This window comes from Convolutriloba macropyga, chromosome 3 (genome assembly GCF_964194025.1).
Source record: "Convolutriloba macropyga chromosome 3, txConMacr16.3, whole genome shotgun sequence".
NCBI classification, from domain to species: Eukaryota; Metazoa; Xenacoelomorpha; order Acoela; family Convolutidae; genus Convolutriloba; species Convolutriloba macropyga.
Window position 1 is genome coordinate 64,176,807 of NC_134470.1, and position 23,105 is coordinate 64,199,911.

At 36.7% G+C, this 23,105-nt stretch overlaps 1 protein-coding gene across 2 annotated transcripts in view; it reads left to right on the plus strand.

Annotated features, from left to right (window-relative positions):
* LOC142336357 (serine/threonine-protein kinase BRSK2-like) overlaps positions 1-23,105 on the plus strand; it is a 160,681-nt gene that overhangs the window by 11,039 nt on the left and 126,537 nt on the right. For both annotated transcript variants that reach the window (XM_075385125.1, XM_075385126.1), the window contains exon 3: positions 1,620-1,705. In XM_075385125.1, the coding sequence (XP_075241240.1) occupies positions 1,620-1,705 (86 nt within the window). The remainder of the gene's footprint in view (positions 1-1,619; positions 1,706-23,105) is intronic.

The window sequence follows — 23,105 nt, forward strand, 5'->3', positions numbered from 1 at the left end:
TGGTCAGGTAAACTGATCTAGGGTTTGCTAGTTTGTTACTGCATAGTAATGGGTAATGGAATTGTATTCAGATTTTTATTTTCCTTCGCAATTTTTTTGTTTAATTTTGAAGTTTTTTCAATGTTTCAGAAAATTTTGGTCATGTTCCTACTTTATCGATCTTTAGAGCCAATGAAAATTTTCAAAGCTTGAAATTGGGTTAATGGTTAGCTTCTGAAGACAATGAAATGGTTCTGAAGAATCCAAATTAAAAAGTTTTTGCAAGTTTCATTGAAATTTGCAATTATTTTCAAATTTTGTCATTTTTTGAGTTTATCAACCGTTACGGGCCAATGAATATTTTTTAGGTCTTGCAGATAGGTTTCTGGACAGATTGCAGAGAAAAATAGCTATTGAATTTTTTAATTTTGCGAAATTAAGAAGCTTGCTTCAAATTTTCCACTTTTTTAAGCTTTTCTTTAAATGTCATTTTTCCCGATTTTTGTTCTTTATTGGTCAGTAAAGTTCTCAAGGCTTGTGCTTGGTTTAGTAGGTATTTTTAATTGGGTGCAATTTGGACTTCAGGGGAGAAGCCTCAGATTTTTGGCAATGATTATTTTGTTGTTTGTTTCATTTTTGTTTTTCACTTTTGAGATAGTTCTTCTTTTTGGCTGGGGTTGTTCAGCTGATCTGCTGCTCAGGTACAGTGTTTCTGAGCTTTTCATTCAGTTCTTTTAATTGTTTTTAGAACTTGTCTGGTATGTTTTTTAATTCGCTTTACCTTTTTTCGTTTTACATAAGTCACCACTTTTGACTTCTGACATACCTCTCTCAGCTTCAACTGAATGAATTTAAAATTGATTCAGCAACTTTACTCAATTACATCCAAGGTCATTAGGTGAAACCAAGAAGTCAAAAGAAACGAGATAAACCAATAAAGCCCAGGCACTAAGAATTAATGTTAAGACTTAGTGCAGTAAGTTATCAAAGTTCCTTGATTATGCTGCTAATCGGTAATAGGTTTAAGCGTATTGTCCTCCAATATAGAAGCTCAACTCGCCAAATTTTATTGAATCTAATGAAACTGCGGACCAAATTAGAACACTTTTTGACAGTTAAAAGAATACTAGGCTGTCGGTAACTTTTTTCGTGCGTTAAGTTATGAAAGTTCCTTAGAGTATCTGCTAACAGGCGTTAGTTTTAAGACTTTTTTTGTATTTTTACAGGAAAATTTACCATATTTATCTAATCTAATGTAATGAAACTCCTGAAGAAATTAGAACTCTAACACTTAGAACTATATTAGACTGTCAATTTTTCTTTATTTTTTCAGCCATTTCAATCCCAAAGACGGCCAGTGAGGTCATCGGCGGTTATTTTCCGGCAATCTGCCGGTTATGTTGGATTGTATGTAGCTAAAAAATATGTATGCAATGCTATTTTGTATTCTTCTGCTGTATTTCCATTTTTTGAGGAGATTATTTTGAATAATCTAGTGCGTATATTATACTTGGCTATACTGATCGTAAATAGCGTGATCAATTTTGCAGCTCTGCTTTTGATCATGCTCCTAGAGTACGAAGAAACATCAGTTTCAAAGAGTTTTCTTTCCGCTGTCAATGTGTTTTGTTCTGTTTCAGGTTGAGCGTGAGATTGCGATTATGAAGCTAATAGAACACCCACATGTGCTGTCAATATACGATGTGTATGAAAACAAAAAATACCTGTTAGTGTTCAGATATAAATTCGCATATAAAGCATTTTGTGTATATGTCAGCACAGTTGTCTCAATTTCTGCCACATTAATTTTTAATGTGAACTTTGTGAAAGGATCGTCAATTCATGAAATAATCATGGTTAAAATTTTCTGTGACTGAGAACAGTAAATGCTGAGATCAAATAGCGTATTGCGTTACTTGAGTTCTTTGATTGTTTTTGGAAGTGATTTCAAAAGTGATTGCTGTTGGAGCCATTGGAGAAACTGCGTTTATTTCGGATCTTGTTAAATTAGATTTGTAAAATTGAGTATGGTAGCTTTATTTGGTACAGCTGATAGAGTACTTGTAATTGCGGTGGTTTTACTTTTGGTATAGGTGCGCAAAATTGTATGTTTTGCATTAATAGCCAACTCTTGTTTGGGGTGCTTAAGAAAATCAGTATCATTGGTCAATAGAGATATTGCCCAAATATTTACCACATATTGTGATATAGTCATGTGTCATGCTAACTTGGAAGCTAACATTTTGCAAATATAAACGAACAAGTTTCAACAAAAACATTTAAGTTGGAAATAATGGAAATGCTGGGAATGGTTTGACCGCTAAACGCAGTCATTCGCCTCTTTTATCTTTTCAATTTTGGTCATGGCTTTGGAGAGAGAGCAGAAGTAACTCCGTATTCATTTCATGTTCTCTTTCTAACTATTTGCCTAAACAGCACTTGGGGCTAAAGCAGAGAAAGAAAAGCGAGATTGTCAAAGTGAACTTTGAAAATGCAGCAGGTATTATACCCATGCGTGTCGCTGCCTGCGTGCGTCTCTCTTTCAGAGCGGGTAATTGTTAAAGACTGAGAAGTCTAACTGGAGTTGTTTGAATGAGGAATAAATGCTGCAGGAATAAATAACTTCGACCTAATTTTGGGAGGCAACAAAAACCGCTAGATACAATAAAACCCTGAAGCGCTCTAACAATTTCCGCTTCATTGCTGAAAAATATGAATTGATTATCTTCAGAGTGAAAACCTGTTTGTATTTGTTTGCCTTTCGAGTTGAACTCAAACCCAACAAATATTCCTATTGTAATAATGAGGCTTCGAGTTTCCCTCGCAAAATGCTCTAGCATACAATGAATTGAAGAATTTTCCGCGCAAAGTCACTAAGGATAGCAGTTGTTGACACCGATTTTTCGCGGATCTGATTGTTATCTTTAACTGCATTTCCGAAAGTATCTCAAATTTTGGAGGAAGTCAATAAATTTTCGTTAACTTAAGAAAACTCACTAATGTTAGCTTTTAGCTTCAGGAAGGTCAGCTTTAATATTCACTTGCCAATGTTAACTTTAAAGAAACAATAATGTCAGATCATTGCGTGGAAAAATGATATTGCATGCAGTCGGAAAATTTGATGTCTGAAACCGTGAGTTCACTGTGATGTCTCTAAGACATCAAAATATTGATTATTTGTGTGCACATACTCCCCAAGTAACGGTGGTTATCTTCACGACGTCGCCTCAACAAACTTGTATTGCGCAACGTATTTTTTTATAGAATTGTTTTGGATTGTGTGGATAAGACTATTGCTTTACGACGTAGCGAGTTTGTAATGTGTAGGCCGATTGACGTCTCTGTTATTGAGTGCCGAAAAGCAGTAGTCTAATGTGCGTATTTTAAAATTGATATTGGTGTCCGAAATAATTTTGATTCGTCAGTAGATTAGTTTTATCGAGCACATTCATTATTGGTCAGTTTCGCTCGTAGTGTTATTTTGATGGATAAAAAATACTTTTAAATTAAGTTCCAGTTAATTTATTAGGCTCTAATTTGACTTTAAAGTGAAGTGTGCCTTGAAATTGAACTTAATGATGTTGCATTGGTTTGTGATACTTTTTCAATTACAAATCATCTGTCACTGTCTGAATAGGAAATCAATGGAAATTACGCCATTCCATGACAAAATCACATCCTCATTGGGGAGCGAGTGAGCACTAAGCTACACTAGGCTCTTCTTATCTTAGAAGATAGAATAACGGAGCGATAAAGTTCTATTTTGAGAGTTATAGGTCGGCGGCCATCCTGGCTTTATCAGTAAGGAAAAGTGGGAAAGTGGAGTTGGGATTTGGCTTGAGCCGGAAACGTCAATTCCCGAAACTGTCAATTATCTGGCCAGAGTTGTCAGCCAGGACCAAAGAAAATTAGTCGATACTGACAAATTCGTTCCGCGCTTTCCATCCACTTTGGTTCCGTTTTTCTTGGTTATGATCTGCGTGGTCCATGGGCATAAGCGGGCCAGTCCTTTGGCGTTTTTAGGTTGCCTTAACGCTAAATCATGAATTGTTTTTTACATGTAGTAACAGTTTATCATAGTGGTTAGTTATTAGGACTAACGCCTCATTTAGCAGATCGCAGTTTTGAACATTTTTTCAGTAGCAGCAAAAAATTGCACGGAAGGAATATAATCATTCTAGAGCTCAATTCTGGCAGGCAACTGATTGCCTGTTGTAGGGACGAATCCCCAAAATCGAGAACATCAAATTGAATTTGTTCAATCCTTCAGATATTTCAAATTTTCTTTTATTAGCAAATCGTTTATGTGGATGTAATATATACTGTGCCAGTCAAAAGGTTAACAATTAAATATTAATTAAAAAGATGAATTTGAAAAAAATCTGTCTTTGCACCGTTCAGAGTTCTGCTAGGATAGCTTGAGTGCTTACATACCTCTTTTTGCTTCGCTATTACATGTTAGCTGGTTAAACTGGTACTGGTTAAACACAGGAGTTGAAGAATGTATGTGAGTGGGATGTAACTAGATAATTTAACAACGTAACTGGAGCCTTATCAAAAAGACTATAGATGCATTAAGAGGTAATCTTGCTCCTCAAGGCGTTATTACCTCTTTTCCTTCCATTACACCCCCCCCCCCCCCCCTCCTCCTCCTACCCCTTCTCTAACCTACCCTACCCTACTCTCAGTGCAGCATAAATGCCTCTAACCAATCTACCTAGCTACCTCTCTAGCTAGTGTATCTTACCCCGTCCCATCCTAGGTAGTGTAGGGTAAGGAGTGAGGATATCGTACCCTATTCCCGTTTCCTCAATTCTCTGGATATTTGTCTGATTTAACCTCATTTAGCCACATTAGCGCCTTCAAATCACGTACTGCAAGATCCCAACCTCTCTCCATTCTTCTCTCTCTGTCTTTCTCTTCTATCCATCCCGCCCCACTTCAATTCACCACCCCATCTCTCGTACTTGATTTGCGTGTGTCATGATGTGTAGTATAAGTCCCTATCTTTTTTGTTGCTTTTTCAATGTTTTGTGTTTTGCTGTTCTTTGTTTTGTGGCAGTAGACCAGAAAATGAACCCAAATTGAATTCAGATTGACTTCGGCTAACTCTAACATGCCTCCTTTTCCCTCTGAGCCCTTTTAGGCTACATTTCTTTTCAAAGCTGTGGTGTGAAGCTAACGTTGCTCCTTATCGATAATTAAGTTGCATGTTTTTTTACTCGCTTCAGTTGAACGAAGCTGGCAATTAAATTCGAATTGATTTGATCTGATTTGAGGAAAAGAGAACTATGTAAATTTACGTCGTACCTGTTCAATTGATTCTGAGAAAATGCCTTAAAGGGGATTGTTATTACGTCTTTGTACGCAATTCAATTTAGTTATCAAGGTGAAATTGATACGCTTTTGTTTTGCCTATACTAATGCCGCATGAGACGTGTGTGTGAGAAGTACATGTAATCCGATGATTGCTAACAGATATGCATGTTTTTCATTTAACAAAGTCTCTTAGTGATCAATTGGTGCAGAAAAATGACGGTAATCAAAATTGAGTAGTTCGGAATGTTATTTACGTCCACGTGACCTTAACCTGAAGATGACAAGATTTTTAGAATCGGGTTAATAAATAGGTGAAATTATTAACACTTCTGTAACGAAAAAAAGAATTAGGTTTGTTTTGTTTCTATTATAGTTTCATTATTATTAAAGTTTTTAATAGCCGCCCTCATCTTCTCAGCCGGCTATTATAGCGCTCCTATTTTTTTTACAATTCAAAGAATTTGAATTGTATTGGGGCGCTGTCTTTTTACGATTCGAAGAGGAGTATTGGAGAAGTCCTTTTTTTTAATCAATTTTATTGGAGTGAATTTTGAAGCGGGAAATGAAACACGTGAAAAAATTTGGAGTGATTTTGTTGCTGAACAAAATGAAGAGTGGAGTGAAAAGAGAGTGGTTTTTTGTTCATATCGCTGTTTTCTAGAGAGCGAGAAATTGAAGTGTGAAAAAAAATTCTGTAAGCGAGCGAAATTTTTTTGTTCACGTGCGGCATTTTAAAGCATTTTTTTCTCAATTTTTTTGGTTAAGAGGTTTGGTTATGATTTTGGGTCTAACTTTAGGCTGGGTTTGGTAGTGGTTTGAAGGTTTCTGACAATTTATATGAATTTTATGCTAATTCGGATGTTTTTCATGTATTTTGCTGATTTTTGGGCTAATTTGTACGATTTTTTTATTATTGTTTTGTTTTACTGCCTCGAATGGGTATTGAAGATACCCCTATTACTTGCGAAATTTTCAGTTAACACGTGGTTACATTTTTGTGGATATGAAGCATTTTTTTGTTGAGAAATATGACGAAAAATGTCGAAAAAATTTTTTTTTCTAATCTTTAGACAAGTTTCTCAACCTATTATGACGTGCCTATTGTTTTGCGAGCATCTGGGTACACTTTTGGCTGAAAAAAAAATGTTTAGATTTTTGTGCTTTTGTAATATTAAAAAAATATATTAACTTTATCCAGTTTTTTAGTCAAAGTTATTTGTAAAACTTATTTTTTCAAGATTTGGCTTCAAGTATATTAAAAAAATCTCATACTTGGTTTTAAAAGTTAATAGTTGTATTGATAAAGTAATTGTGGCAGAGATAGTTTTTTGGGGTATCAATTTATGACCGAATTTGATCAGATTTTTTATCATGGTTTAATAGATTTTATTTTTTTTTGTTTTATGGTTTTATTTTAAGATAATCGTAAATTATTGGAGGCACGTTTTGTCTGATGAGTAGTTGGATGCCATGTAAGTGGATTTCCACTTCGAGTCGTTTCCAGAATTCTTCCGGCTATGTTTTTTTTCAGATCTGTTCACACATTTTCATGATTTTTGAAGTCAAATTGGAGTAGTGATTTTGGTCACGCCGAAACAGGAAGTGGAGTGAAAAAACGAATGGTTTAGCGCGTGAAATTTTTTTGCTCTAATTTTAAAATAGAGTGATCAAACGGTGTTTGAACAAAAATTGGCTTTCTCGCTAGTGGTATTTTGTTCACATGCGCAATTTCACTTTGATTTTTACAGTTTTTTCGGTTTTTTTGGATCGGATTTTTTTTCTAAATGGTTTTCCCAATCCATTCATAGTCCGTTCTTGGTCTAGTTTTCTGTTTGGTCTATGAAAATTCTTTGAATTGTACGTCAGGACTTGTCCTGCTATGTTTTTTTTTACTTCGTCGAATAAAAAAAATGATTCGCTTTACCTCATTTTGCCGCTTTTTCAACATTTTGCGTGAATGTTTTTGACTTCTCTAGGCTAGTTTTTCTCTTCTCTCATTCTGCTAAAAGTGATTTTGAACATCATTTCATCAGCAAAGCAATTCAAAATGAACAGAGTCAGTTTAAAAAATTGAAGAAGTAGAAACGGGATAAACCCATAAAGACCAATTTTAGATGCCCGCTATTTGAACGTCGTTCCTATAAGTCTTAGTTACCATCTCTAATGCTTATTGGTATTGATAGGAGCCCCTGTAGCCTCTATCTAAGAAACAGAAGAATGTTCAACTATGAAATGCCATCAAAATAAATCGGACTTAAAAATGTTTTGTGCAAAAAAACTTTTCAAAATCCTCGATTCTTTCAATCCCAATCATGCTTATTGGAATCAACGGCGGCTATTTTCCGGCAATCTGCCGGGTATGTTTAAACTTGTATAGATTTCAACTACAAAAATATCAGAAGTTTTTTTGATTGTGCGCTTCGGTCAGTGAATGAGTTTTTGGCTTTGAAATGTGGTTTTTTTTTTACAGAATGCCGCATATAGTTTTTAGCTGTTTTTTCGTCTGATTGGACCATTTTTTTTTGCTTATAGTGTAGTTTTTTGTAGAAAGCTTTTTACAGAAGCTGTATTGATATGTGAACCTCTGAAATTAATACCACAGTGTTAGAGTCTGATAATGCGTTTTAAATTCTAAATGAGCACATTGTTCCCATTTTATATTATCATTTCAGGCTTTTTTAATTAATTTCTTCAATTTTGGATCTTAAAGCGGATTTTTTAAAAAAATCAATATATATATATATATATATATATGGGAATTTAACTTTGATATGTCATGAATTGAATGTATCTTCATGCACACATGCTTGCCCGATTTTGGAAGTTTTTTGTGCAATTTTTCTCAGTTTTTTTTGGATTTAATTACTAGGAAAAGTTTTTTTGTGCACTTTCAGAGATCTGAATTTACGTTTACTAATAATCGAATAATTTTGTGGCGTTTAGCAATTCAAATTCTGCAAGGTTTTTTTAAGTGCAATTTTGAAAAAATTTTTTGACAATTTTATTGCAAAATATTTTCCGATATATTTTATTGCAAAAAATTTGAGAAATTTCTCAGTATTTCTCAATAATTTCTCAATATTTTTTGCAACAATTTTATTGCAAAACATTAATTTTTTTCCCGTTTCTCTTTCCTGCAAAAAATTTGAGGAGAAATTTCTCAGTATTTCTGAGAAATTATTGTGAAAATTTTCAGAAATTTCTCAATAATTTCTCAATATTTTTTGCAACAATTTTATTGCAAAACATTAATTTTTTCCCGTTTCTCTTTTTTCCTCAAAAATAGTTATTTGAGCTCATTAAGGCTTGGTTGCTTTTTGTGGTTGGATAACTAGTTTTCTTTGCATGAAACAATGTTTTTAGTTTGTATGTGTACTTGTACTACATTAAAAATAAACTGAATTTCCTAAATTTTTTATATTTATTTTTCTACTTCATTTTTTTAAATTTCCAATCTTTGAACTCTGTTTCTACATTTTAATCTATTTAAGAGGATAACTATATAATTTTATGCTAAAGAAGGAAATGTAATTGTTTTTCTACTTCATTTTTTTTTCAATTTGATTTTTAACTTTAGAAAATCAGGAACAAGTCTCTGTTTTTCTTGTGTTTTTGTTTCTGTCCTTATTTTCCACATTCTAGCATGCATCCGTCCATCATTTTCTTGAGGCCTATAGTTTTTTGGTTCTGCTTTCATCAGTTGTTAATAAATAATGATTTTGGCCTTTTTCTTGGGTATTTTTATTGCAATTGATTTTATTTGAAATAGTGCGGCAGTGAGAATTTGCTTGAAAGTACTATTACACATTTTGACTGATACTTACTTTTGAATAGTTTTGAGCGTTAGTTTTGATTTTAAACGTTTGTTTTGCCTGTATATCCCGTTTCTTTTGTCTTTTTGGTGATTACTTTTAATTTTTTCAGCTAATTTGCTGATTTTCAAGTCTTTACGATTTTTGGCCCATGTATCGTTTTATTGCATTTATTGATAATTAGATTAAAGCCTCATACCTGTGGGCTCCTTTTATTACCAAGGATACACGTTTCGTTTGCTACAAAGTTGCGTGAGAAAACGGTGTTTGAACGAAAATTGCTTTCTCGCTAGTGGTTTTTTTTGTTCACATGCGGCATTTTGACAGATTTTCTTTTATTTTTTATATGATTCTTTAGAAATGGTTTTCACAATTCACTCATAGTCCGTTGGAGGTCTAGTTGTTTTGTTTAGTCAATGAAAATTGAATTGTACGTCAGGACTTGTCAAGCTATGTTTTTTACTTCGCCGCACAAATTTTTCGCTTTACCTTATTTTACACCTTGTTCAACATGTTGCGTGAAATATTTTTGACTTCTCTAGGCTATTTTCACTCTTCTCTCATTCTTCTAAAAGTTTTTTTAGACAGCAGTTGCTCGGCAAAGTCTTTCAAATTGAACAGAGTCAGTATCAAATAGAAATGGGATAAACTCATAAAGCCCAAATTTATATACCCGGTACTCAAATGTTGTTCTTAGTTTCTATCTTTAATGCTTATTGGTATTGGTACTAGCCCCTGTGTCGTCTAACTAGGAAACAGCAGTTTTTTCAGCTCCAAAATGACATCGAAATGGTTTTCACTTTGAAATTTGTTGTGTACAAAATCATTTTTTTTATTAGTTTTTTCTCTTCTTTCGATCCCAATCTTGGTTATTGGAATCAATGGCGGCTATTTTCCGGCAATCTGCCGGGTATGTTTTAATCGATTTGTTAATTTATTGTTTTGTTTCCCTTTTGACAAAGTAATTAAATAATGAAAAGTGTTCATTGGAGGTCAACTTTTTGTCAATTTGATTAATTGTTGACACATTTCGGAGAATTTTTGACGTAATAAAAAAAATTTTTAGGCTGCGAGGGCGTTTGTGAATTAAGATATTGCTATCAGATATACTAACAGATAATTTTGGCCCTCAGTAATTTTTTTTTACTGGTAGATGGATTGTTTTAGCCATCAATTTGTACCTCCGAGTATTTGTTCTTTTTGTCTCCGCAAATTTTTCGTTTTTTTTTCCGTTAAATAATGAGAGCTTCATGTCTCAACAATTGTTTTTTCCTGATTTTGCTAGGCTCAACTCATTGAAGATCTTAATAACTAGCTAATTTTCTGCCATTTCACTAGAAAATAGCGGCACTTTCCATATCTGGTATCTTTGACATTTAACATCTTTAAATGCCATTGAAGAATTGTTTACCGCTCGGTTAATTGTGTGAAGACCATAGTGAGGACCCAAGCAAATTTGTGTGAGGACAACCGGTTAATTGTGTGAGGACCATATGTGAGGACCCAAGCACAATTTTTTGCTTGTCGGTTTTTGCACTTTTCTGGAAAATTGAGAAAATTGCATTTTTGGACTTCTTGAGTGACTTTTTCACGCTTAATTTCTTCGTTTTGAGTGATCTAAATTGCTCGCCTTCTGAAATAAAGTTTGTTGATAATATAAAAGAGATTGTGAGCGAATAAGAGTAAAAGCCAATATAGCTTAATGGTTGACATTTTGGTCTGGCTTCCTGAAAGTCGCTGGTTCGAACCCCCTGAGGGTTCGGTGTTGTTTTTTTGCACCCATAAAACATTTCTTAGCGACACGCCTCTAAATTAAATTGGCACTCTGTCATTCGTTGGTAATTCATCCGACATTAATCTGTAGGTTATAAGTAGGGCAAAGTTTCAGAAGTTTGCTATTTCATTTGAAATCAATTCTAGCTGATTATTTATTCAAAACAAGCAACGAAATTGGTGATTTATCCATCTAGCTGAAATTTTTGGCAGCATATGTTAAATATTATAGAGAAGCGACAACTGATTCCTATACCAAAAACGTTTTTTGCAGTTTTCCACGAGTTTTTGGGAGAAAGTAGAATCTTCTCGACTAAAATGCTTCACTTAAAGAACGTGGATTCTTTGTTTCCTTTGTTTTTGTTGGGTTTCGTTGTTTATTTGAAGTCAAGGCGCGAGTATTAAGTAGTTGTTTTTTTTGCATCTGTCAGTGTTGTATTTGTGTGGGAAAACAAAGTTTTTGAAACAGTTTTTTTTATCTGTTTGCTTGTATTTCAGAGAATTAGCTATGTTACAGCCCCTGTGAATTAAATCGCCCCGACTGTCGGAGAGCAATTTGTCCGATGTTTATCGATTTATGTTTAATTGCTCTCAACCAAAATTTTCGGCAATTATATTAGTCCTGTGGTCTTTTTATGCAATTTTCCGCTGGACCAAATTTTCGTCTGACCCATTTGACTTTTCTTCCTCAAAATCAACAGGTAGCGCTCGGAAAGCATTAAGTTGCCGAGCAACTCTCATAGAGCCTTACGCCTTACTAGTCTCTAAGTATGTGGTTAACCAAAACTGTGTTGTGGAGAAAGTTTCAAATTGTGACCCCTCTGTCATCCCCACCCCCTCTCCAACATGGCGGTTTGTAGCCCGTCTCGTGCGGCTCTCGTACAACTCTATCCCCTCATCGCTTTACCCCCCCCCCCCCCCACTCCACCTATTCCGCTCACACCCACCTAACGGTAGCATCCCTAAGCCTCAGCTGGCTACCACCAAAGCCAACCGCTCGCCGGTCGTTTGAGCAATTCGCTTAATTGTTTTTAACTAGTCTTACCGATTTTTTAGTTGTGTTCGTTTGAATGCAAATTATTACTTACTCTGATGGAAAAGATAGCTGTTTTTAATAGCCTTTAGATAAAATTTAGTAAAAAATTTTAACAATCTGGATGATTCAAGTCAAAACTTGGAGAGCAAAATGATTCCGTCGGCTTGGTTATAAATTGAACGGCTTCGTCTTTTCTCTAGCATGCTTCTCACTGCCACCATTTGAGCTATTTTCGGTCTATTTTGTGCCTGGTCCTTAACTTGCTTTTAGCTTCGTTATAAAGCGTTTTTGGTCTAATCTCTATTTAATCTATAATGTTGAACATGTTTAAACCTACGTTCTTTAAATCAAGTTAAATTAGCTTTCGCGATGCCCAGATGAACGATGCGCATCGCATTTTTGATAGTTTGCAGCAAACTAAGAGTTCGTAATGTGTCGTGCGATAGAAGGATCAGTGAGTTTGGGTTTATTTGAGTCACTAACACAAATTCTCAAAACGGAGTCTTGGGACAAATAACCTCAAGTCAGGGACAAAGTCACGGAGTCTTGGGACAAATACGAAAAAGAGATAAGGTTCTTCGGTTCACAAAAAAGAGCGGCACAAAAGTTAGGTCTTATCGAAGGTGGCAGCATGAGATGAATTATTTGGTATTGTCTAGCTTCAAATTGCGAGAAATCTGTTTTCCGCGGCAAACTATCAGAAACGAGAAATACGGGGAGCAGCATTGAATTTGACAGCTCAAAAGCTAGGCTAACTTGATATTTAGAACTTATTCAAAATGTTATTCAACAATGTTTTCAATACTGGGCCACAGCGTTTTGAAAATTTTAAGGCAACTAATGGACCAGGTTCCAAAACACCTCAAATGATAGCTGAGTCTTGCTTCTACATCAGAGAACGTTAAAGACCTAACAAAACTTACATTCACAGATGCAACTGAAATGCCAAAAGAAAGATGAAACCTAGTGCAATGTATACCACCCTTTGACTTAAGCCGTATCAAGGCAAAAAATTAAAAATACCCAAATTCAATCTTGACGCAAATGAGAGCTGGGTCTTCGAGGTTAGAGTCCATACAGAAGTCAGAGTGCCCAACTGGAACACGTAACAATCTATTGCCCCTTGCTTGTTTGGGTATTTAGTTTTGACCTATGGATTTTTTTCTATTTTTACTCAGATTCAACCATTCATTTCGTGTGTTTTGTGAGAATCAGAATGTTAAGTGTTGTGGCGGTAGACTGCTTATGGCTTTGTTATTTAACTGGTTAAATTATTTTACCTGCCTTTACTTACCGTGTGCGGACAAATTGGAGAGTTTTTAATTATTTCATAAATGAAGTTTAAAAAATTGAGCGTTTTCGTTTCGCTTTTGAACCGTGAGTTGAAAAAGAATGAAGTCCCCTGTAGATGCTGTTAATGCCTCACATTATCTTCGATGATTGTACCGCAATTGTAAGATTGATTCTTATGACTTTATAACCCAACATTGTAAGAGAATGAGAAGTCGACTGTAACCGTAAAATGTAAAATGTTATTGATGTATAAAGGAACCAAACAAGAGAAACTATGAGAATTGAAACCTTGAAGATAACCTTTATCACTGCGGGATCAAGCGTTATCATTTTGGCGCTCCTGGGTGGGCTGGCTGGATCCTCTTCATCATGCTTGTCAATAAAATCTTTGCAAAATTTTTCACCGGAACCGAATTGTTTAATGTAACAATTCAAAATAAACGCACACGACTATAATAATTGCTTTGATGTTCGATATATGCTAGTTGTTGATTTATTTCAATGAGCAGTACAATTATTGCAGTACAATTCCCGGAAATGAAAACCCAAGTAGGAAAAAGTGGTGTTCTAAGGGATGGGTTTTAGCTGAAGTTAGTCACGAAAATGTTAATGCGGACTCCTTATAGTTTCACAAATTTTATGCATTTCTTATCTGTGCGACGCTTCCCTTTGCTCGACAGACTTGACTTCTCATCTCCTGTTGTTTTTGCTGCCACTGCTTCTCCATTTCATAGAGACTATCTCACCACCGGTGAAAGTCCGTGTGACTCGTCCCAGCGGCCAGATTCCTCTTGGTGTAAACTCCTCAAGAAGCCAAACAACATCATCCACTTCCAAAGCTGCTTCACGAGACGTCCACTTCTGTCGTTTGTTCAGCGAAGGAACAAACTCGGTTAGAAGCCTCTTCCAAATCGCTAAAGTCTCTGCTTCACCTGTGTCCATGCCGAACTCTTCAAGGTAAGTGTCTCGTTGAAAACGGCTCCAGGAACATTGCAGAAGGGCCTTCCAAGCAACAAGTGGTTTGGTGTAAGTGGGTTTTCCTCTTCGTGGTTGCTTCTCACGTGGGTGAGTGGACGAGAGTTGACAAGACACTCGGCTTCACTGACGATCGTGGCAAAGACATCTGGGGCGAGTTTTGCGGAACCGAGGTTCAAGAGAAGAGCTCGTTTGACACACTGAACCAGTCTCTCCCACACCCCACCGAAGTGAGGAGCAGAAGGAGGGTTGAGCTTCCATTCGACAGACTGGTTCAGTAGCTGATCTTTGATGTAGTTGTGGTCCAACATCAGTGGTCTTCTTCTGATCTGCTTTCTTGCTCCCAGGAAGTTGGATCCGTTGTCTGACAGGAACAACCACGGTTGGCCGCGTCGAGCGATGAAGCGTCGGATTGCTGTCAAACACTTGTCTGTGCTGAGATCCTCTGCAACTTCCAGGTGAATTGCTCTTGTAACCAAACAAGTGAATAGGCAGATGTAGGTCTTCACTTCTGCATCTCGATGAACGACGGCAAACGGTCCAAGGTAGTCCACGCCGACATTGGTGAAGATGACTGGTGACTGTGTTTCCTGGAAACGAATGTCTGGCAAGTCTGCCATCGGTGGCTGTAGTCCCTGTGCTCGGAAGCGGCGACAGTCGAAACATTTGAAGGCCAAGCTTCTCAGGAAGATTCTGATTCCAAGAATGTGGCATCTCTGTTGTATGTAGTTGCGAGTGTATTCCACTCCAATGTGCATACAAATTTCGTGGCAATTCTGTATGTAGAGTTGAGTCCTGTGCTCTTTAGAGTCCAGGATGATGGGGTGCTTGGCGTCGAAGTTTAGCGATCTTCGTTTTGTTCTGCCACCAACGCGAATAAGTCTACTTTCAAAGAAAGGGGACAAACAGAGCAGACGATCCTTCTTTGACAAAGCCCTGTGTTGTTTCATGTCTTTGATGGCGTCTTTGAAGGACTTCTCTTGCGATTTTCTGAAGAGATAAATTCGGGCTTCGTTAATGTCGTCGAGTTCTAGTTTGCCTCTTTGTTTCGATCTGAGATTCTTTATGAACCTAATGACAAAAGCCATAGAGCGCCTTAACTTCGTCCACTTTGAGAATCTGCTGACGTCGATAATACCTTCATCGTTCGATGTTTCCATTGTGACGTTTGTCTCCTCCTTGTTACCCAAGGAGTTCTTCCAATGGCTTTCGGGATCACTTAAGAAAGCTGGAGGTGTTAACCAGAAAAAATTGATATCACCGGCTGGTATTCCTTGGGAGACATGGTCTGCGGGGTTGAGTTTTCCGCTGATATGCTGCCACTTTGAGACTTCTGTGTTGTTGCGGATCTCTTGCACTCTATTTGCAATAAAAGTTTTCACCTTGTCTTCGCTTTTGATCAAGGCAGGGACAGCTTCACTGTCGCTCCAAAAGTGTCTTGAGGTAACTGGTATTGTGAGCTGCCTGGAAACAAATTGCATTAGTCTGCATCCTAGCACGGCTGCTTGCAATTCAAGTTTCGGGATACTGATTTGCTTTAGTGGCGCAGCTTTAGCTCTAGCTATAACAAACCCAGTTGAAATGGCGTTAGCTGACTGAGATCTGATGTATATGACTGCTCAATAAGCCAGCTGTGAGGCATCACAGAAACAATTTAACTGGTTTATCGGAGATGGCTCGTTCGGAGAAACAAAACATCGTGGCATTGCTATTTCTGGCACATTTAGATATTGCTCTATCCAAGTTTTTATTGCTTTCTGTTTCTCATCTGACAGGAGATCATCCCGTGCAAGTCCTTCTTTCCAAGTATCCTGCAAGATGATTTTGAGTGTAATCAATAATGGGGCAATGATTCTTAATGGATCGAACAAGCATGCAATTAAGGAAAGGAGCTTTCTGAGTGTGTAGTCTGTTTTGTCTTCCTGAATTTTGGCAAGCTTCTGGTGGAAGAAAGTATCATTAACTGTATTCCACATTACACCTAAGACACGATGTTTGTCTTTTTCATTGCCACAATGTTCTTTGGGTGTTTTGCTAAGACATTGAACAGAGTTTGAGACAAACTTAGTCAGACAGAAACCTCCTTTAGAGAGGGTTTGTCGAGAGTCTTGAACTGCCGTTTGAGCTTCCTGTTCATTGACAAACGAATGTACAAAGTCATCCATGTAGAAACTGTTGAGTATCAAATCTTTTGTTGCGTTGTTTCTGAAGTCTTTTGCTGTTTGTTGGAGCACAAATTTTGCTGTAGTTGGTGAACATCTGGCTCCAAAGATGTCGCGTGTACTGGAACTGCTGCATGGAGTTCTTTGAAGGCCAAAGAAAACGGAGACAAGACTGATCCTATGTTCATATGCAAATTTGCATGAACATGGCCTCAATGTCTGCCATTACTGCAACCGGATCCTGGCGAAAGCGGAGTAGTAAGCCGACCAGGTTGTTGGGAAGGTCGGGGCCTGACAGAAGGTTTTTGTTTAGCGATTGCTTCTTTAAAACAGATGCGGCGTTTGCAACACGCCTGACTTTCCCAGGTTTGTTGGGATTCGTGACGGGGTGATGGGGAAGGTACCAAATCTTCTCTGGTGCTGGATTTGAGAAAGTAACTGATTTGACATAACCTTTCTCCAAATCTGTTTCCAAAGTATTCTCACACAATTGCTTCAACTCAAAATCTTTGTTGAGTCGGCGCTGTGGGCTGTCAAGCTGTGCTTTGGCAACCGGATAGTTGTTTTCCAATTTACTGTCCTGTTTCCAACGTAAACCAATTTCATATCTGTCTCCGATATGATGGATTGTATCTTGTAATATTTGAATTGCTCTTTTACTGTCATTTGAAGTATCTGCAGTTTTTTCAAATTCGGTTTCTGTGCTCTCGATTTTCCAGAAACTGGTCACACATTCACTGAGATGTCTTTCAGTATCAACAGTTAAATTTGTGAGCGCATGGTCAAAGGCTCTATAACTATGTGGTAGGAAGTTTGTTTCCTGCAGGAATGGCTCGGTTTTTCGCTTAATTGGGCCTGTAATTGTCCAACCGAGAAGATTGCGTAAAGCAAAGGGGCTTCCTGAGGGTCCTTGAAGGAACTCGCGTTCCAAAATGTACTGGGTAGCGTCAACACCTAAAAATATCTGTATCTTGTTATCACTAAGTTTAGGAAAATGTATGTTGAAGGTGAGGGTAGGACGAACACGCTTCGTTCAAATCGTTCACAGGTGCATCGTTGAACGTCCAATTTCTCACTGCATGAACATTGTTTAAACGGAAGAGTGGTTGATCGCTATTGAGCTTTCCAATGTCCAACCGAACAAGATTTGCGTGCATGACGGATTCGTCAAATGCGTGCGACACATTCAGATCAAAGTCCGATCAAAGTTTTTGGAGCCCCTACCTTGTCGGCAGTGGTGTTGAGGACGTATGAAATGGTGCTACCGTTGTCCAGAATGGCATAACAGAGAGACTCGTTCAGTGTGTCAAACGAGCTCTTCTCTTGAACCTCGGTTCCGCAAAACTCACCCCAGATGTCTTTGCCACGATTGTCAGTGAAGCCGAGTGTCTTGTCAACTCGCGTCCACTCACCCACGTGAGAAGCAACCACGAAGAGGACAACCCACTTACACCAAACCACTTCTTGCTTGGAAGGCGCTTCTGCAATGTTCCTGGAGCCGTTTTCAACGAGACACTTACCTTGAAGAGTTCGGCATGGACACAGGTGAAGCAGAGACTTTAGCGATTTGGAAGAGGCTTCTAACCGAGTTTGTTCCTTCGCTGAACAAACGACAGAAGTGGACATCTCGTGAAGCAGTTTTGGAAGTGGATGATGTTGTTTGGCTTCTTGAGGGGTTAAAACCAAGAGGAATCTGGCTGCTGGGACGAGTCACACGGACTTTCACCGGCCCCGACAACATAGCTAGGTCCTGCGAGGTTAAAACCGCTTTAGGCAAATTAAACAGACCAGCAGTTAAACTTATGCACGTTTACCCCAAACCCACTAGCAGGTTAGGGTTAGGTTGTGTGGGCCCCGAGGATGTTAATGCCTCACATTATCTTCGATGATTTTACCGCAATTGTAAGATTGATTCTTATGACTTTATAACCCAAAGTTGTAAGAGAATGAGAAGTATACTGTAACCGTAAAATGTAAAATGATGTTATTGATTTATAAAGGAACCAAACAAGAGAAACTTTGTGAATTGAAACCTTGAAGATAACCTTTATCACTGCGGGATCAAGCATTATCAGATGCAACTTTTTTTGTTGAAAATATTGCCAAAGGGCAAAGTTCCATACTTCTTCTCTATAATTTGGAGATTTGTTGTATCATTGGTTTTTTGTGCCTCTAAGATGAGCAGCACTTGAAGTTAGAATTCTATTGTGAATCAAAAAATAATTATGACGTCAGAGTGACATCTCTTCGCCATCTTCCCGTACCTGGATAATCATTTACTCCTAAGAAGTTTTTATTAAATAAATATTCCAGCGTACAATTACTACATTTGCTCTTCAAAACTTGCATGTTTTTGAATGACTCAAGTGTGTTCTACATTTTTAGAATGTCTGCTTTTGTTCTTGACTTTGAGTGCATCTCCCGGTTGTTTTCAACACTGAGTAGGAATTGCGTTTGAAGTAGTCTGAGCAGTTGCTCACCAAATACACCGAAATTTAATCGTCTTTACTAAACCTGAAGTTATTTTTGCTTGAACTGAAACACGTTAATGGATAAATAATGTTATACTGAGTTTTTGATAGTGCAGCAAATAAAACCGTGGAATATGGTGATATTCAACGTAAGAAATATGCAGTGTGTTGCTGTTTGTGTGAAAAAATAATTGCTGAACAATAAAAACAAAAATGCCTACAGGTACCCTCAAATGCTGCTCCAATTCAGAAATAAAGTCTACTGCTCCAAAATCTTCTTAGTGAGCAATTTTTGATTGCAATTCTGTGATGATATCTCATTTTGATGTGATATTTGGATTAGGCTCAGACTGAAAATGGGGAGCTATTGCAAAAATTTGGTGGCTACAGTACATAAATCGTTCCGATATTCATTAAATTAGTTAAATTCGTTGAGCATCAAGACACCTAAATTTTGCAGTGACAAGTAACTTGATCGATTTTTTTGCAACTACAACGTAACTTCGTTGGAGCTCTTTGCTTCCCTTAGTTACCTATGCTCGTCTTTAATTGCTCGCAAACGAATTGTGGCTGCCCTTTCGCTCGCTTGAGCGATTCAACTTGACTTTCTGTCTTCAATCAAGTGTCGACTGGTTCCCTACGGTTAAGCAAGTTACAGCTGCAGCCAAACCCTCGCCTGACATTTGAGATCAACTCGTCTGACGGTAGTCGGCTTGTTTAAATGATAAAATTTTACTCTTACTCGGTTACAGTCGTCAGCAAAGTTGGACGACCACCTAAATATTGAGTTTTTGTTGCTCTAATGATACTCTTATGAAATTGACATCCTATAATTGAAACACTGAAAGGAAATTGAAAGACATAAAAATGTCTTTATCAAACAAATTTAGAGAAAAGACCTCCCTGGGTCTGTTTTGTCAACTAGTTGAATGAAAAATTTGCTCGTTAAAAATTTTTTCCTCGAGAAAAGCCATTAGAACAGTAGATAGATTTGTCATATAGTCTTTCATTACATGGTGCTATGTGTTTTAAAAGCCGCGAAGCGATAGCGCGTTTGACATTGGTCGTGTAAGTTGATATTATTTGGCTACTATCATTATGTGGAAAAGCTTATGACTTAACCTCACTCAGGAAAATGGTTTCTGTGCTCACTTCTTAAATTGAAAATGGAAACTCTAAATGCAATTGAATAAAGTTACTCTAACTAGTTTATAGTAGAGCTCTAATACTTGAATGATGTTGGTCTTTGGAAATTGATTTGAAAATTGGGATAGAATTTGATGTCAGAATTTGTTGGAGCTTTTTAATTGCTCTCAAAGTTTTATCAATTATTGCTGGTATGTATGCAATTTTTAATACTACCGATTTTTCGTCTGATTGTTTCTTCGTCCATCCTTTTGACTTTTGACATTTTCCGATCCTCTAAAGTGGGATAATTAAAATAGATGAAAATCGGAAGGCATTAAGTTCTCTTGACTGTTACGGCTCACTGGTCTCTAAATACGCCATTCGGTCGTTTGTTTAGGTTGTTTTGCGATTAGTCTGTTTTGTCTTTTTGTGGTCTTTTCTGCAACTGTCTATTTGGTTGGTATTATCCGGCAATCTACTGGCTATGCTTCTTGTATTTGAAAACTTTGTCTTAGTTTTAGTCTGAATTAATTTTTTTTGCTAAAACATTTGGAACAAAGTTATCAAAAAATGATTGAGTGATCAGTCAATTTCTTATTCCGGTTTTAAATAGGTAGTCTAAATTTCTTAGTCATTTTCTCAAATGCTTCTTTGATCAATTTGTGGCTTGTTTAATTCCTGATTAGTAGCTAACAGATCTTGGTTGCGCAGATAGTGCTTTAATTATTACTAATCGCCCACATTAGGTAAATTTTCGCTCGATTGTTGTTACGACTTACTACGTTATTATGATCTACTACTAGTATCGGCGGAGCAATTGAAAATTTTATAAAAGCTTTCAGTGAAAGCTGGGAAAATTGGGGTTTCGGTGAAAGCCTTGAGTGAAAGCTGATAAAGTTGGAGAGCAGAGTGAAAAGAGTGGTTTTATACTTGACGCAGTTCTAAAGAGCTATAAAAGTAGGTATGGCTTTCTGACAGATCTCTGTTGTTTAATTGATCTTGTAGAAAAGCAATTATTGTAAACGGGTGTCTTTTTTATGCAAAATTTTTGCTTGACCGTTTTGACTTTTCGAGTGACTTTTACGCCCTTGACTTTTTGCGTTTCGTGTGATCTAAAATTCTCTCAATCACTATTTCAAGCAGGTGAACTCAATTGGCGGCGATTCAATACTAAAAGTCAAATGAAAAGTGCGCCGAAACTGGTGCCATTTTTCACTTTAAATCTTAATAGTGGTATATGTTAACCTCTAATGTGGTTATTTAAAGCCCACTATTGAACTTCTTGGTCCCATTTAGGCTCACCCCCCCCCCGACTGAAGCAGGCTGCAATTGATTGGAGCTCCCACTAGTCGTTCGAGAGCACTTCTTCCGACGTTTAGTTGGTTATGTTTTCTCTGTTGACATTTTTATTTTTCTGTATTTAATCCAATCAAGCTATTGTCATTTTTGTGGTGCTTACTGCTTAGACTCAAATTTTGGGCTAAATTGGCTTTATTTGCACAATTCTCCATTTTTATTCAATTACTTCAGCTTATGTTGTTTTTTGCCTGAAGCGTATTATGCCGGAAGTTTAGTTTTTGGAAGCTTTGGTAATTGTTCTTTTCTCAATTAAAATCAAATCATTACTTGAAACAGTTTTTCAGGATTTCCAAATCTTTGATTTTATCTTTCCAATATTTGGTGTAGTTTATTTTCGGGGCAGCGTGAAGTTGGCAGATCAGACTTATAAGAATTAAGATGGGACATAAGTTTTAGGTTTATTGTCAGCTAAAAATACTTGTAAAATGCCTCTGCAAGATATTTTAAAGCAGTTTTAATTATTTTTCTTTATTCAGAATCTGGAGTAGATCTTTTATTTCTGCTGCAAAAATATCTTGTACAGATCGAAGTTGGGGTAGGTACTATTCAAAAGAGTTTTTTCGGAAATTTGAATTAAAGTAAATCAATTTTGTACAATTTTAAAATTATAAAATAGCCGCCGTCAATCTATGAAAAGCTTTTGTTTAGGTACTCTCCTTTCTTTTAATTCTTACTGTCAATGAATTGGATTGTATTATTGCTCTGACTTCGTTGCGACTCGAGCAGTACTGGTATTCTACCGGTTTGGTTAGCTGAAACAAGTTTTTTCATGACTTGGAATTTTTACGTCTGTCTTTTCGGACGACTTCTGTTTAGCAACGTTGACTTCTCTTTTCAAACATTGACTTCGACGGTAGCTTAATTCCTAAAGTATGGTTACTAGGAACTGCTGGTTAAGTTCAAGGTCAGTAAATAATTTTATATGGCAACTCCGGCTATTTTGCGACAATCTGCCGGCTATGTTCTATATTTCCTCTGCGCTAGATTGTTGGTTTTATGCGGTTTGATTTGTAGTCACAGAATTTTTTGTCACTAATTGTTTTTTTAATAGCTGCGATATCTTTTATTGGCTTTCTTTTGTTTTTTTTTGTCGGCAAGATTTTTGTTTTGACCATAGGACGTCAGGCTCACTTCAAATCTGCCTTTTATTCTTTCATTAACGCAATTTGCACTGAATTGATTTTGTGACGTCAATTTTCATTGTTATTACAGCGAGTTTTTTGCTCATTCGCTCGATTGGTTTTGGTCGCACTTACGCACTCGCAATATGGCTTTTCCTTTCTCTAATTGATTTTTGCTTTCTTGAATTAAAGATTTGCTCTGACTTCTAAGGTCAATTTAGAATATATCACCAGTTGATAGCAGCTAATAAACACAATTGTACAATTTCTTGTAAATTAAAATACGAAATCTTGTACAAAAGATTTCATCCGACATTTTTGTACAAAAGAAAGTAAATTGAGAGTAGAAAATAATGTTGTTACTAATCAATAAAATTTAAGTGGTCTGTAGAATTGTACAAGACTGATAGAGGGGCCAAGATAAATATTTTTCAAGTCGTTTATCTCTTTAAAAAGTGAGTTATTTAAGTTTTTATTTCATCATCAGTTTGTTTGTAATGTTTTAATGTTTGCAATGTTTAGAGAAATTGAAATGTTTTTATTAAGATATTCCTCAAAATTGAAGGAACTAGGACAAAGGTAAATCTCGTTCATTAGCGGTGTTTGGTTCAATAAATCGATACTTCTTGCGGTCTCATTTGAAAACTCATTAGTAACTGGAGTCATTAACGTAATAC